General features: G+C 35.6%; 1 protein-coding gene across 3 annotated transcripts in view; it reads right to left on the reverse strand.

Annotated features, from left to right (window-relative positions):
• The window catches only part of SYBU (syntabulin), a 58658-nt gene extending 42317 nt beyond the window's left edge, over nucleotides 1-16341 (reverse strand). For all 3 annotated transcript variants that reach the window (XM_053715302.1, XM_053715301.1, XM_053715300.1), the window contains exons 1-4: nucleotides 16184-16341; nucleotides 15629-15697; nucleotides 10994-11175; nucleotides 4828-5025 (exon numbers count right to left, since the gene is read on the reverse strand). In XM_053715302.1, coding sequence (XP_053571277.1) covers nucleotides 4828-5025; nucleotides 10994-11171 — 376 coding nt within the window. In that variant the 5' untranslated portion in view covers nucleotides 11172-11175; nucleotides 15629-15697; nucleotides 16184-16341. The remainder of the gene's footprint in view (nucleotides 1-4827; nucleotides 5026-10993; nucleotides 11176-15628; nucleotides 15698-16183) is intronic.
• Between the last annotated feature and the right edge of the window lie 1071 nt (nucleotides 16342-17412).

Consider the following 17412-nt stretch of genomic DNA (forward strand, 5'->3'; position numbering starts at 1 on the left):
AAAAGTTAGTTTCACCCAATTCTTGAGGGAGAATGTAGTTTATTAAAAAAAATGTGTGCAAGAATGTAATCTTGTAAAAACAAGGTACTGGTTTCAACTAATCTACAAGCTCACATGAATTTTTTTGCATGCAAAGAAGAACTCTTCCAAGTCAAACAGTGGAAAAGAAAAAAGAAAATACCAGAATATGAAGGTAAATACATCCTTTGCAAGTTTAAGCCTGAATGACCTTGTCTTCTCTTAAAAACTAATTTCCACACACAGCCTAAAGTAGAATGGGGGGGGACGACGACAAAGATTCTGTTAAATGGGTTCTGTTTAAACAACATCTATATGTGGATTGCAGTGTTCCCCACAGAAACTTTTGCCAGCTGGGGCAGTATAATACTTTTTTATATTATAAAATGTTCTGTATCCAAAGCTCAAAAAATCGTTGTTATAATTTAACATAATCCACATTTTTCTCTCTCATATATTCAGATAGTAAAATTGCATGCTCTAATTTACTCCTATTATCAAATTGTTTTCATTTTCTTGGTATCTTTATTTGAAAAGCAGGAATGTAAGCTTAGGAGCCGGACCATTTTTGGTCCAACACCTGGGATAGCACTGGCTAATTGGTGACTAAATGTAGAACAGTGCATGAGTTGTATATGGGACCATGCCATAGCATATGATAGATTCTCTGCAGAAAAAAAAATATATAAAAAGAGTAATATATCTGATTTTTAAAATGCGCGTGATGGAATAGGGCTACTTCTAGATAGATACATACAGCTCCCCCTTACTGCCTTGCTGTGCCTGTAGATTGGTGCCGCCACTGGTGACCGCTCACACACCCAAGAGCCGCTTTCTAGCCTTCAGTCAGTATAGCATTTCTATGAGGTGCTAGTGGTGTCCTGGGCACCACCTGCATTGTGTCTTAAATCATCATGCTTCCCCCGCAAAATGTATGTCACAGGATACGTGGAAAGCTTAATAAATTTGCCTTTATGTGCGAATGTTTCCAATATCGCTACATCAGTATAATTGTACAGAAATTGCCCACCCCCCATATTTGTATAGGAAAGCTGCACAAATGCATATTCTCTTGCGTGGACTAACAAAGGGGGAAGGATGACAGTCAAACTCAGAGTCTCTGTATGGGCATAGAGGGTCAAAGTGCAGACTTTTGTCTACACTATTTTAATCTACACTGTGGAGTGTATCGTGGAGATTACAGGACGGTGCAGATGGAATTCTGAAAACGAATCCCACAGCGGTAACCCAAATGGCATTAGACGGATACAGTTCCATTTCCTCCCTGTTGGTGCATTTTAAGGGGCATCCTACTTACCTTAAATACTGCACATGTGGGTTTTCTTTCCAACAGATAGTGCATCACTAGGGATGGGCAAATGTGTAAATTTCCGAATTCGAATGTTAGAACGAATGTTATTACCGAAATTCGAATTATAAATCCGAATGTTGATAAGAACGAATATTCTTAAAAATTCTTTAATCAAATGCTATTTACAGTTTTCGAATGTCACTTTTGAATTAGAATATTTATAATTATATCGAATGTCCACATTTGAAATTTCGAATTTAACATTCTATTTAACAAATACTATTCAGAAGTTCAATAATTCATGTGGTAGGGAGGGAATCTAGTAAATTGATACATATTAGATACAAATATATCATTTTGAATCTTTCTATATAGAATATTGCATAATTCGAATATTACATTTAAAGAAAGCATTAGAAATACTATTACAAATATAAATTCGAATTTTTCGAAACAAATATTTTCGAATGTAATTGTAAAATTCGAAACCGAACATTCGAAAATCGAATTTTAGAATGTTATATAAACATTCGAATTTCGATTTGAACGAACGAATGTTGCAAAACATTCGCCCATCCCTATGCATCACATAGGAAGAGGAATAGTGAACGCTTAACATTATAGAAAGGACTCTAAATTGGGATTTTGTATTGTTGAATTAAAAGTGTTAAACTTTTGTGACATAACAATGGTATCGAGCTGGTTGTTCGTTCCTGTGAGTGCACTTCTCTCTGTGTGTATTTAGTCTCCCAATGGGAAAAAGGAGCAACCAGACGTGGACTCCTTGCTCAGTGTGCTTAGAGGAATACTGCTACACCTCCCTGACAAGGCCCAATGAAGGCCGAAACGATTGTCTGGGGTTGCCGTGTTCCTTGTTCAGAGAGGAATACATATATACAGTGGATATAAAAAGTTTACACACCCCTGTTAAAATGTCAGGTTTCTGTGATGTAAAAAAATGAGACAAAGATAAATCATATCAGAACTTTTTCCACCTTTAATGTGACCTATAAACTGTAAAACACAATTGAAAAACAAACTGAAATCTTTTAGGTAAAGGGAAATAAAAAACTAAAATAATATGGTTTCATAAGTGTGAACTTCCTTAAACTAATACTTTATTGAAGCACCTTTTGTTTTTATTACAGCACTCAGTCTTTTTGGTTATGAGTTTTTCAGCATGGCACATCTTGACTTGACAAGATTTGCCCACTCTTCTTTGCAAAAACACTCTAAATCTGTCAGAATGTGAGGGCATCTCCTGTGCACAGCCCTCTTCAGATCACCCCACAGATTTTGAATTGGATTCAGGTCTGGGCTCTGGCTGGGCCATCCCAAAACTTTAATCTTCTTTCATTCGTTTGTTCATTTGGATGTATGCTTTGGGTCGTTGTCATGCTGAAAGATGAAGTTCCTCTTCATGTTCAGCTTTCTAGCAGAAGCCTGAAGATTTTGGGCCAATATTGTCTGGTATTTGGAACTGTTCATTATTCCCTCTACCTTGACTAAGGAACCAGTTGACTAAGGAAAAACAGCCCCAAAGCATGATGCTGACACCACCATGCTTCACTGTGGGTTGTTGTTTTTGCGCCAAACATATCTTTTGGAATTATGGCCAAAAAGTTCAACTTTGGTTTTATCAGACCAGAACACCTTTTGCAACATGCTTTTGGGAAACTTCAGATGTGTTTTTAGCCGGGCTTGGATGTTTTTTTTGTAAGAAAAGGCTTCCGTCTTGACACTCTACCCCATAGCCCAGACATATGAAGAATATGGGCGATTGTTGTCACATGTACCACACAGCCAGTACTTGCCAGATATTCCTGAAGCTCCTTTAATGTTGCTGTAGGCCTCTTGGCGGCCTCCCAGACCAGTTTTCTTCTTGTCTTTTCATCAATTTTGGAGGAACATCCAGTTATTGGTAATGTCACTGTTGCACCATATTTTCTTCACTTGATGATGACTGTCTTCACTGTGTTCCATGGTATATCTAATGCCTTGGAAATTCTTTTGTACCTTTCTCCTGACTGATACCTTTTAACAATGAGATCCCTCTGATGCTTTAAAAGCTCTCTGCGGACCATGGCTTTTGCTGTAGGATGCGACTAACAAAATGTCAGGAAAGACCTACTAGAACAGCTGAACTTTATTTGGGGTTAATCAGAGGCACTTTAAATGATGACAGGTGTGTACCGACTCCTATTTAACATGATTTTGAATGTGATTGCTTAATTCTGAACACAGCTACATCCCCAGTTATAAAAGGGTGTTCACACTTATGCAACCATATTATTTTAGTTATTTATTTTTATTTCCCTTTACCTAAAAGATTTCAATTTGTTTTTCAATTGAGTTGTTTATAGATCACATTAAAGGTGGAAAAAGTTCTGAAATGATTTATCTTTGTCTCATTATTTTACATCACAGAAACCTGACATTTTTAACAGGGGTGTGTAGACTTATATATTACACTCTGGTCTTTTTGAGGAAGTGGAGTGTGTCCCCCGAAACGTCACACTTGTTCTATTAAACTACATTTAAAAAGTCCAGAGAGTGCCTTCTTATATCCTTTGTATTTAAAACCGTTGGCACACTGGCAGCTGATTGTAAGGTGAGAGTGCTCTCTTCTGGAAGATAGATAGAATAGATATCTATATCTATATATACACACACATTTAACATTGCACAAGCATTTCTTGTGAAATGCCGTCCCTTGCACATTCGTGGCCAATCGGCCGCTAGCAGGGGGTGTCAATAATCCTGATCATTTAGGGATGGTTGTGACAAGTTAAGGAGCAGCTCTTGGTGTAACAGGTGCAAAAGTTAGTTTAATATTATGATGTATAATGCCACAGGTGATTTTTGACATCACTGGTGAAAACATAGAAAGCCTTTTTGGCATAGAATTTTATTTTTTACTTCAAACATTTTATAGTGATGTAATTTTTTATAGACTAATAGCAGAATAATAGTAATCTTGCATGCTAATTTCATTATATTTTAGCTGTATTATTCTGCAACACAGTGACAAGACAATATTAAACTGTGGTACATTTGTGTCTATTTTACATGCCATAGAAACAAGTAAATCATACAATATGCTTATGGGAAAGGAGGAACTATACATAGTTTATTTCAATACATAAAATGTTATGTCCGAACTTTAAAAATACAAAACCTTTTCCATATTCATATCAACAAAAAAATGCTTAATTAACCTTCATAATAATCTTATGCCTCTCACAAAATGTGTGTGTCCAACCAACATCTACTAGAAAAATATTCTACATGATAATTTTGCCAAGTTCATATGCAAACCAAATGTAACCAGACATGAGATTTATATAAATAAACTAATCTTAATGTTATGTGGGGTTTGCTACAAAACTTGTGGTCTAAATACATCTACAATACTTTGGTAGTTTAAATAAACTTAGATTCACATGCTATTAAAATGTAAACATGCAACACAAACACGTAATACCAATCATGTCTACCTGTCTTCAGATGACCAGTCTTCATTTCTTTTCGATGTCGCGCTGGCTGAAGAGCACTATCTGCAAATGTGCCCATATTAACCCTTTTACGGCTATAATCATCTTCACTTCCAGTGCAAAAGCCCATTGGGCTAATTCCAGTATCTGAGGGAGTCTTAACTGGAGAAACAGACTGACTGCTGGGACAACCAGTGTCATCTGCAAAAGGAGAAATGTGGAGACTCATTAGTATATAATAAAACACAGAAGCTCAGAAGATCTTGTTCTTTAAAAAGGTTAAAAGTCCTCCAAATTTAAAATCAAATGTATCAAAAAGTATAAGGTCATGATGATAAAGTTAATAAAGATGCCTTTTTATGCATTGATATTTTCCTTTCAAACTTGTTTCTTCCTGACCCACTGAGTTTATGCAGAGAGAAGGAAAAGGGAGGGTAAGCTGACTCATCTATGAAAAGGCATTTGTCCAATATGTGTGCTGCTAAAGGAAAGCTGCTTCCTCTGCCTTTCTAGTATATAAAGACGTCAGAGCCAGACAGATTTTTAGATGAACAGAATGCTGAAACACAGGGACACGGCCACGTAGAAGCTCAGGAAATAATAAATGTATATATTTTATTTAAAGGTGGGGGGGGCACATTCCATTATTGCTTCTATTTCAGTTAAAAAAACTTATGTTTTGTTTATTCATTTTATTAGCTATATTTTTCATCTTAATAGTAATTAAACTCCTATTTATGTAAATAATATACTAACAAACTGATACACACTACCTTGTGCCCCTTGTTACTATGAGCAAGCAAACAGTTTTACTAATAGCTGAAGGCTTGTGAAGTGACCTTCCCAATACCCTTTTTCAATGCATACCACTGCGTTATGAGCCAGTCAGTAAAAAGTCTGCTACAGCATTAAAGGGACATTGAACTATACAATTCTGACCCCTTTAAGATGTTCCCATTCTACCTTTATATTATCATTTGAAATAACTTCTTTTTGCCTGTTTAAAACACCACCCACACTGAAAATTTGAATACTAAAGTAAAATGAGAGGAAGCAAAATAAATCAATTTTCCAATGGGGTTGGGGCAGAGATTGTTCTTGCAGCTCCTTTGAATACAGTGAACTCATCATCAGCTACTTGCCCAAGTACATTGTTCCATTAAGGGTACTGGAAGCATGAACTGGATCAAGGGTTCCCATTGTAGGTTTTACCCATTCCCTCCCCAAGGTGCAGTTAGATTATGGGCTTGGTTTATCAAGCTACGGCAGACAGGGGCGTACATATGCGCTCCTGTTTGCCAGAGCTTGCCTCTGGCGGACCAGAATTCAGCTATTTTGTGCTTGCCGTGTAATGCTGCCCCCTGCCTGCGCGCGGGCAAGAGCTGTCAATTTCCCCGGTCAGACTAGACAAGGGAGATTAAAATTCTCCACCTAAGAGAGGGCAATCGGTAGGAGACTGGAGTTTATAAAAGAAAACAAACATCTTAAATTTAAATCTAAATTTTCTTTAAAGGCAAAATGCTAATAAGGGCAAAATAGTATGTCCCAGTTCCAAAACAAATATGGTATCTATAGTAACAGGGTAAAATAACACACTCAATTAGATTTTGGGATGGGGACATATAAACTTGTTTTCAACTATAGGCCCTTGAGTAATTCATTATTTTTGTTAAACACCTCAATATGCCTAAATTTGTTCATCCAGTATTAATATGCACAATAAATATCTTCTTTATTTTTCCCACCACAGCTTCTACATTCATACTTCCAGTGAAGGTATAAAGGACAGCATATTTAATTCCCCCCAAAAAAGGCCAAGAACATTATATCAATTTAACAGGGAAATTAAACACTAAATACATTTTAGAAGAATAGTAATGAATGTATCTTCTGTCTCCCTCTAGCCATACAGTTGTGTTCATAAGTTTACATACCCTGGCAGAATTTATGATTTCTTGCTATTTTTCAGAGAATATGAATAACACAAAAACTTTTCTTTCACTCATGGTTAGTGTTTGGCTGAAGCCATTTATTATCAATCAACTATTTTTAATCTTTTAAAATCATAATGACAACAGAAACTACCCAAATGACCCTGATCCAAAGTTTACATACCCTGGTGATTTTGGCCTGATAACATGCACACAAGTTGACATAAAGGGGTTTGAATGGCTATTAAAGGTAACCATCCTCACCTGTGATCTGTTTGCTTGTAATTAGTGTGTGTGTATAAAAGGTCATTGAGTTTCTGGACTCCTGACAGACCCTTGCATCTTTCATCCTGTGCTGCACTGAAGATTCTGGATTCTGAGTCATGGGGGAAAGCAAAAGAATTGTCAAAAGGATCTGCGGGGAAAAGGTAGTTGAACTGTATAAAACAGGAAAGGGATATAAAAAGATATTCAAGGAATTGAGAATGCAAATCAGCAGTGTTCAAAACTCTAATCAAGAAGTGGAAAATGAGGGGTTCTGTTGAAACCAAACCACGGTCAGGTAGACCAAATGCAATTTCAGCCACAACTGCCAGGAAAATTGTTCGGGATGCAACGACAAACCCACAAATAACTTCAGGTGAAATACAGGACATGTGGTGTGGCTGTTTCAAGATGCACAATAAGGAGGCACTTGAAGAATGATTGGGCTGCATGGTGAGTCGCCAGAAGAAAGCCATTACTATGCAAATGCCACAAAGTATCCCGCTTACAATATGCCAAACAGCACAGAGATAAGGCCTCAAACCTTCTGGCACAAAGTCATTTGGAGTGATGAGACAAAATTGAGCTTTTTGGCCATAACCATAAAACACTACATTTGGAGAGGAGTCAACAAGGTACAACCATTCCTACTGTGAAACACAGAGGTAGATCGCTGATGTTTTGGGGATGTGCGAGCTACAAAGGCACAGGAAATTTGGGCAGAATTGATGGCAAGATGAATGCAGTATTTTATCAAACAGATGCCTCATTTTCCACTTCTTGTTTAGAGTTTGAACACTGCTGATTTGCATTCTCAATTCCTTGAATATCTTTTTATATCCCTTTCCTGTTTTATACAGTTCAACTACCTTTTTCCCACAGATCCTTTGACAATTTTTTTTTTCTTTCCCCATGACTCAGAATCCAGAAACGTCAGTGCAGCACTGGATGAAAGATGCAAGGGTCTGTCAGGAGTCCAGAAACTCATTGACCTTTTATACACACACACTAATTAATTACAAGCAAACAGATCACAGGTGAGGATGGTTACCTTTAATAGCCATTCAAACCCCTTTGTGTCAACTTGTGTGCATGTTATCAGGCCAACATCACTAGGGTATGTAAACTTTTGATCAGGGTCATTTGGGTAGTTTCTGTTGTCATTATGATTTAAAAAGAGTAAACACAGTTGATTGATAATAAATGGCTCCAGCCAAACACTAACCATGAGTGAAAGAAAAGTTTTTGTGTTATCATTCATATTCTCTGAAAAAATGGCCAAGAAATCATAAATTCTGCGAGGGTATGTAAACTTATGAGCACAACTGTAAGTGCTACGATATTGAAATCTAGCTTTCACTGCAGTATAGGATTTGTTTGCACATGTGCAGCAACTCTAATACCAGTGAAATCTAGGTTCCAAAACAAGGCAAATAGAATAATTAGAGAGGTGCATGAAATGTAGTTAGTCTCCCTTTAAGAATTAGGCAATAGCTCTTTTGTAACAGTGTTTACTTACTATAGTACATGAATCTTCTAACAAAACAAGACACATAATAAAACAGTTTTTAATTGGGTAAATAAAAAAAATAAAAAATGTCCTTGTCAAATATAATGACATCAGGTCACTTTTTAATTTTCTTAAAAAAATATAATAAAGAGATTGAAAAGTGTAACCAAAGTGATATAAACTGGATGTACAAATACTAAAGCCTCTTGCCAAGTTTCTCAAAAGTCATCATGTAGAAAAAATGTATCTTGGGAGTTTCCATGAGAAAGCCATCTATTTAGTGGACGTTACAGCAGATGCGGCTGGCAGAATGTTTTCCACAGCTTGACATCCGAGCTAGGTGGCTGCCATCCAAAGAGTGTGATGAAAAGAGAAGGAGGGGCCTTGTGTCAGATAGTAAATAGCCCCCAGTGCTAGTAGCTGACAGTTGCTGTGTGTGTGCGCAAGAAGCACATATATTCACATGTTATTTTTATCAAAATGTGACGGTTCCTAAATAGTAAACAAGTTGCAGCAAATTAAAAGTTGTTTTTTGTCACTCTAATCTATTTTATCAAGTTACATTTCCGTCTCCTGTATTATATAGTTACAGTTACTAAGAAAAGTGGGAAAATAAAATAAAAATGTAGAGCATTATTTTGTTCTGCTCAGCTGCCCATAGGGAGTTATGATACATCAGCTCGTAAACCCATCGCCATTGTCTAATAGCAAGTAGCCAAAATCCTTGGGGGAGCCCAGGAAATTAAAGAGGGAACCATTAGATTGGAAAAAGAGCAAGCATGTTAGTCATCTGGTTTTTTTTCTTTCCATTATCTATTAAAAGGGACAGTCAACACTAGAAATTTTAGTTGTTTTAAAAGATAGATAATCCCTTAATTATCAATTCCCCAGTTTTGCATAACCAACACAGTTATAATTATACACGTTTTACCTCTGTAATTACCTTGTATCTAAGCCTCAGCAGACTGCCCCCTTATTTCAGTCTTTCTGACAGACTTGCATTTTAGCCAATCAGAGCTGACTCCATGGTAAATTCACGTGCATGAGCTCAATGTTATCTATATGAAACACATTAACTAATGCCCTCTTGTGGTGAAAAAACTATCAAAAATGCATTTAGGATTAGAGGAGGCCTTCAAGTTCTAATAAATTAGCATATGACCCTCCTAGGTTTAGCTTTCAACTAAGAATACCAAAAGAACAAAGAAAAATTGGTGATAAAAGTAAATTGGAAAGTTGTTTAAAATTTACATGCTCTATCTGAAATCATTAAAGTTTTTCTTGGACTTGACTGTCCCTTTAAGAGATCTATAGAACTGATGCAAATTGTTGCCATGGAAACAGTAAAGCTATTTAATTTTTAAGACTTACAGGAAGCACATGATGGATAACTAGCCTGTGCTATACATAGTTTACAGGCTGTTAATGAACATCCCCAGCTTTATTGAATGACAGTAACACACACATAAAGTGCTTCTCTTTCCTGCATAGGAATATCCACTTTATTTAGAAAGAAGTAAAATAATTTTATAATGACCTATTTTACATCCAACAAGGAAATAAAGTGCATTTAATCTTGGAGTGAGGGTGCGCCTTGTGTTAACAAAAAAAATAAGAAGTCATACTGTAAGTGCTCACTCTTTTTTGTTTATTATTTTCCAACAGTTAAAGGGATATGAAACTCCAAAAAAAATATTTCATGATTCAGATAGAGCATACAAATTTAAATGACTTTCCAATTTACTTCTAGTATCTAATTTGCTTTGTACTCTTGATATTCTTTCTAGAAAGGCAAACTTAGGTAGGCTCAGAAGCTGGGAGACAGTTGCTGAATGGGGGCTACATGTAAGTCAATGCATCGTCATTTGCTTACTGATGTGTTCAGCTAGCTCTCAGTAATACATTGCTGCTCCTTCAATAAAGGATACCAAAAGAATGAAGCAAATTGCTAATGGAAAGTAAACTGGAATGTTATTTAACAATCTGAATTATAATCGAAACATTATGGGTTTCATGTCCATTTAATACGGATCCCGCCAGTGTCACACTGTAAAAAACAATTAAATGTTCCCATTCTGTAAGTCACCATGCTCACAATGTAACTATTTTGTGAGCACACAACAATCAATTAAATGCAGTTACATTGTGAGTTTTGGAGGTTAAACACATAGACTTGCAGGGTTAGTTGTGCTCAAATTAAATTTTCTAACAAATTAGAGCATTTAAATTTTTCCACTACAATGGCCCTTTAAAGAAAAATAATGAGCCAAGATCTACACAACACCTTTCCAAGACTTTTATCTACTGCAAAGTAAAAAACTTTCAGGAATGTCTCCTGCTGTGGATCCAAAGTGAGAAATAATGAATTTATTCCACTGTACCCAAAAGGGTGACATTATTATGAAATATTATTAGGCAAACAACTGTGTAATCCCTCAGCATGAGAGGTTGTGGAATCTCATACCTGAGCAGAAGCTGTTGCTACTTATGGTCCTATTAGATCGACTTGAAGTTAAGTTAAATTCTTTGCTTTCTTCCTCTGAAAATGGAGATTCCGAGGATGGTGACATTTTTTGTTTTGGCAGGTAAGGGCGAAGAACCAAACGAGGAATGCGGCTGCGCGCAAGCTCCTTTTCTTGCATTTTCTATGTTTGGACAGAAAAACAAAAATAACAAATTTTACCACAAAACACTGCTGTCACTCTAGATTTAAATACAACCCACTTTGTGAAACTAACAACTCGTGGACAAATTTTTTTTTACTAATATTTATAATTACAGAATTCATAAAGAATTGCACCCATCCCTTGTCACAGATGCAAGCTCCATTATAATCAATGAAACCGCATCTATTCCATAACCATTCACTTCTCATTATAAAAGTTCTCCTGTGAAGTATACCATATATATATATAAAATATATAATCGTCCTATATGGATGCATGTGTATACTGTGGTTACACCTCTGCTATGCCTACCAATATAGTACACACTCTGGATACACGTAGGACACTTACATGACTATGGCACACAAATACTTAATGGAGGAACACTCATTAATATTTAAGTAACTTGTTCCGGATACCTTAATTACCGGCACCCTGCACGCTGTCTAGTGTTTGTGAGAGCAGATTTCATTGAATACATACATATACATATATATATATATGGTATACTTCACAAGAGAACTTTTATAATGAGAAGTGAATGGTTACTTTAGAAACTGTGCTCCCCTTATGTTGCCCATTTTTTTTTAACTGGCACCATTTACACAAATAAATATGAATTATGGGACTGCAGAATGGAGTTTTTTTATATTGTAAGGTATTACTATATTACATTCAGTTAGTAATTAAGTTTGAGAGGGAAACAAAAATATATTATTGCACCAGGGGCCCTCAGTTCATCAGGTCCACCCCTGTATCATGGTAATGAATGAGTTAATCTATAGAGATATTTGGTACCTCCTAATAGTATATATAGATTACTTGCAAATTTATGTGCATAAAGCATAAATAAGAGAGTAATTCCAAAACGTTACTATATTTTGGATTTTTGTATCTAAATAAAGTTAATGCCTTGTGTTGCTATTTTGAGGAGTTTTTGATCATCTATGAATCTAGACTAGACCATAAAATGAACTGTTTATATACAACACTAAAGCAATAAAATTCTCAGCTAATCATTGAGACTTTATTATACAGAAATTATGCAAATTGTGCCCAATATAATATATAAAATCAATGGTTTAAAATAGAAATTTATGTTTTTGACATATTTATAAGACTATAAAAATGTATATAACAAATTCCTTTTTTTTTTTTTAATTTTATTTTTTACTTAAAGGGACACTGTACCCAATTTTTTTCTTTTGTGATTCAGATACAGCATGACATTTTAAGCAACTTTCTAATTTTACTCCTATTATCAAATTTTCTTCAGTCTCTTGGTATCTTTATTTGAAATGCAAGAAAGTAAGTTTAGATGCCGGCCCATTTTTGGTGATCAACCTGGTTTGTTCTTGCTGATTGGTGGTTAAACTCATCCTCCAATAAAAAAAAAAGTGCTGTCCAGAGTCTGAATAAAAAAAAAAAGCTTAGATGTCTTCTTTTTAAAAATAAAGATAGCAAGAGAACGAAGAAAAATTGATAATAGGAATAAATTAGAAAGTGGCTTAAAATCGCATGCTCTATCTAAATCATGAAAGAATAAATTTGGGTTCAGTGTCCCTTTAAACTAGGACTGAGCCGAGGTATAGGAAATACATGTTTGTAAGCAGCAGTACAAATATTTTTTTCTCACAATTGGTTCCCACCCTTCATCCAGCCTCACCACTATATTGAAAATAATGCCTTGCTATTATTGCAAATTAAATCTAAGCTTCCAATTTTTAGACCACTTTTTATTTTGGGGAAAAAGAATTTGTATGGTTTAAAAACACATAAATGTTTTGTGTTTCTAAGCAATAAACATGAGGTTATACAACACAAATGTAATGACCTCTTTTTAATAGGAAAATTCAATAAGCTGATAGTTTGTAACACTGTAGATAACATCAACGCTGTTTATCTAAGCTCCGGGCCTTTTGTGACTCACACAGACAAGCTACATGCAGATAATGGATCTGGTCAATAAGTTGTTCATTCATCTGCACTGTTACCTTATGCTGTATTATTACAAATTCCTATATTCATGCCCACAATACACTGATAAATTAACTGTTATATTGTATATAGTTTATTGTCTGATAGAGCATTTAATTTTAAAACAACTTTATTTTTTTTATTTAACAAAATTTGCTTCATTCTCTTGATAACCTTTGTTGAAGGAGCAGAAATAGACTAGTGGGGAGCTGGCCAAATACATGTGGTGAACCAATGACAAAAGCCTTTTTTGTGCAGACTCCAATCAGCAGCTAGCTCCCAGCATTACATTGTAGCTCCTAAGCCTGCCTAGGTATTATTTTCAAGAAATATAAGATAAGAGAACGAAACAAATTAGATAATAGAAGTAAATTGAATTAAAACTTAAAAACAAACAAAAAAAAAAACACGTTTTAATGTGAATCAATTAAAGTTTAAATTTGTATTTTACCGTCCTTTTTAGCTATGGGTATTCAGGCTTAAAAGGGACATTGTACACTAGATTTATCTTTGCATAAATGTTCTTGTAGTTGATCCATTTATATAGCCCATACTGCTTTTTTGGTAAAAAAAAAAAAAAAAAAAAAAAAAAAAGTATAGTTTTGCTTATTTTTAAATAACATTATGCTGATTTTCAGACTCCTAACCAAGCCCCAAAGTTTTAGAAGTAGACTGTTGTCTACCTACTCCAGCTTGCTCCTGTATGTATAAAGGGTCTTTTCATATGCAGGGGGGGCTGCTCTTTTTGCTTTCCATCCCATTTATTGAGTGTCCCAGCCTATCCTTTTCAACAGTGCTAAACTGGGAGATTCTATGTAAGTTTTCAGAAGGTTTATACTGGATTTTTAGACCAGTATCGGTGCATATTATTCTTTATAGTAGTGTCTATTACATGCAAGTTATATGAAAAGCGTTATATACTGTCCCTTTAACCCTTTGAGTAGAAAACCCTACTTGAGAAATATGCTGCAGTCAAGGGTTAAGTAACCATAAGAGAAGCAGGAAACTGCCTAGAATCTGAATTGACTTGGAGATACATCTCCTCCATCCTCAGGAGACACAATTTGTTCAAACTGCATCCTGAGCTGATCCAGCTTCTCTTTAGAAGCAAAACTGAACACCCTGTTCAATGTTAATTTTAGTTTGTTTTCGTCTTTTGCAGTAGGATGATTGTTTTTGAGCCACAACCCATACTGGCTTCAGAACAAAATAAAGGGTCCTGTCTTCCTTTTAATAAGCACAGCCCAAATTGCTATAGTTGCAAAATACATTGTAAATGTTAATGAAAATATTTTGTGAAACCTTTGATTTATAACTAGAACTAAAAGGGGTTACATTTAAGCCCTGGCAGTTTACAACACATAAGATGTAGCCAGGAAACACTGAAAACACTATTAAAAATATGTTCCATGGGAAGGCACGAGAAATATTGTGCAAACATATACTGCAGATATCACATTACTAACTGAATATATAACAGAGGATATTAGACTTATGTTCAGGGTTCAAAAGAGAATAAATTAGGATCCAATATGACATAATTGTGCTTAGGTTATGTATGAAATCCTGTTCATTTCAATTCCCAATTGTGCCTTAAAAAAATAAAAAACAACCCCCACCAATTTCTATAATAAAATGGTTTTGCAAAGAACATGTCTGCCTTTCCTGACACCTCATTGTTGTAAACAAGTAAATTAAATGATATAGACCAACATCACTTTGCTGAAATAATCTTTATTCTTATTTCTGGGATATCCTTTTATAACATTTATATAACAACATTAAAAACGTGCAGTTATTAATTATTATTTTGACTAAAGGGCTGAGTCACAAATTGCAATTGTTTTATATGTAAACAGTTTCAGAACATATCAAATACTTAGATTAGCACTGCATCACCAAAACAAAAAACAAATCTATTGCTTAATTACAGGTGTATCACTCACCTGATGATCAAATACTTGGAACCCTTGTCACCTTATATTCAATATTATTATAGGAGAGGCTTGTATTTAAACAGGTGGAATCATTATAGACGTAAAAAAAAAAAACCCTCCCCAAAAAACACAAACACAATTAACATGTTTTATAACTTGATACATATTTGTCTGGATCATTATAATGGTTTTATTATTGCCAGACTGAATATTTAATATGCATAGGAAGGTATGCTTAAAATACAATGCAGCAGGAAACCAACAGAAAAAAACAGAATAAAAGGACTGTATTTGAACTGCGTTTTTCAACCTTTTTTATGCTGATGTAATATTATATATAACTATATATATATATATATATATATATATAATATATATATATATATGATTTAACACACCCACAAGCATAACATTGGTAAAAGCTGTATTATACTAAAGCAGTAATGTTAGTAACCCCCTCCCCATATAAGTGCATTACGTCATGGTAAATGCCTAGGTACACATGAAGCAGCCTCACCGTTGCTCTCCTGCTGTGGGTCCCATGGTCATCAAGTCAGGGTGTTCCACACTGTAGCCTGTCACAAGGTGCTGTGTTAAAGAAGGTGACCAGTGTGAATTGACAGCAGCTGAGTCTATAGCTCAAACCTTACAAATAATGACTAATTAGCCCTAGCTGCTCTCCTTACAGCCCAATTGCATCTCTCTACCAAAATCCCTGGAGCCTCCTGGCACTTGTTGACTCACTCAGCCCTGCCCTCTAGTTGATTCGGGCGTTTACCTTTTCTACCCCATTTTGGCATGGTAACAGTGCTCCCCCTTTTTCATCAGTGTCTCCCCTCCTTTACAGGAATGACATGTGGCTGCACCAGGTTGGTGTCTTTTCATTGCCATCATCCTTAAAATTAGAGTTTATTTTAATTAGTTCCCAATCATATTAACCATAGGATCATGTAAAGGGGCGATTAAATCCCTTACGACAAATCAGGGGTTAATTAATTGGTAATGTTCTATGCTTATTCCCCATACCCCGTATGGCCCTAGCTTAGCACCCATATATCTCCCTAGATCACCCACCTGGTAGTGTCCCTGGCTGGTGGTGTCTCCAGCTCTCCCTAAGGCTCAGTGCGCTGCAGAGCTGCCTCCTCTCTCTCTCCCTCTGCAGACAGGTCACGTTGCCTTCTCGGTGCACATGATGCTCCCTGTCATAGGGGGATGACAGAGCAATGCTGCTGCTATTCAGTTTGCTGTATAATGCGCTCGCAAGCAGGTGCAACATGAAATGGCAAACATATGGTGCGTCATTGTGCGCTATTTACATGTAAATACCTTTATTGTGCTTGTGTAGCAGAGAGAGCTAGAACTGAGCCACTACATTCCTTTCATCTGTCTAAAGCTCTGTTCTACCGTGCTGACCACCTCTTTCATGTTTTGTAAACCAAATTCATTTACTCTATCATCTATATATCTATATCTATCTATCTATCTATCATCTATATATCTCTATCTATCTATCATCTATCTATCTATCTATCTATCTATCTCTATCCGTTTACATCTGTCTGTCTATCACCTTGTAATCTATTATATTTTTTATCTGTCTGTATCTATCATTTATCAACTTTTTATCTATCATATTTTTGTATTTGTGTATCCATATTATAGACAAAGCTGTATAAAAAGTAACTGAAAGTTTCTAATTCATTTTGTTAAAAAAGAGCTTGTTTTCTTTCTGGAGTTTGAAAGGGATAACTGATATATTATGGGTTTGATTTTGTATAAATATAGTGATTTTGGCACATATGCTTTTTATATGATTATTACAATTTCAGTTTACATAAGAAAATTTGGATTTTTTAATTTCAATAAGTAAATATTTTATTGATATAATAAATATTTTTATAATTCATGATTTAGTATGCTTCATTGATAACTTTTTATTGTACTTGACCCACAACCAGTACGGTGGGAGTCAGAGGCGTAACTAGAAACCACAGGGCCCATGTGCAAGAATCTAAGAAGGGCCCCCCACCCAAAAAAAGTGAATTTGATACATATCTTTTTTTTAACATTTAACAGAAAAATGAGAATCCGATTACATGTCTGCAAAAGGAGGTACCCTGTGCCCACAGTCTGTGAGATGGTCTGACCCCCTATTACTGTATATAGTAACACTGTTTAACCCACCAGTATACTGTATATAGTGAGTCAGTGACACAGTCTGTAATCTGCCGGTGAGATGGCTGGCCTGACCCTACCCGCCCCTGTACTTTATAGAGTGACCACAGTAGTCTGTGACATAGTCC

The sequence above is a fragment of the Bombina bombina genome, chromosome 5 (assembly GCF_027579735.1).
Source record: "Bombina bombina isolate aBomBom1 chromosome 5, aBomBom1.pri, whole genome shotgun sequence".
Taxonomy (NCBI): Eukaryota; Metazoa; Chordata; class Amphibia; order Anura; family Bombinatoridae; genus Bombina; species Bombina bombina.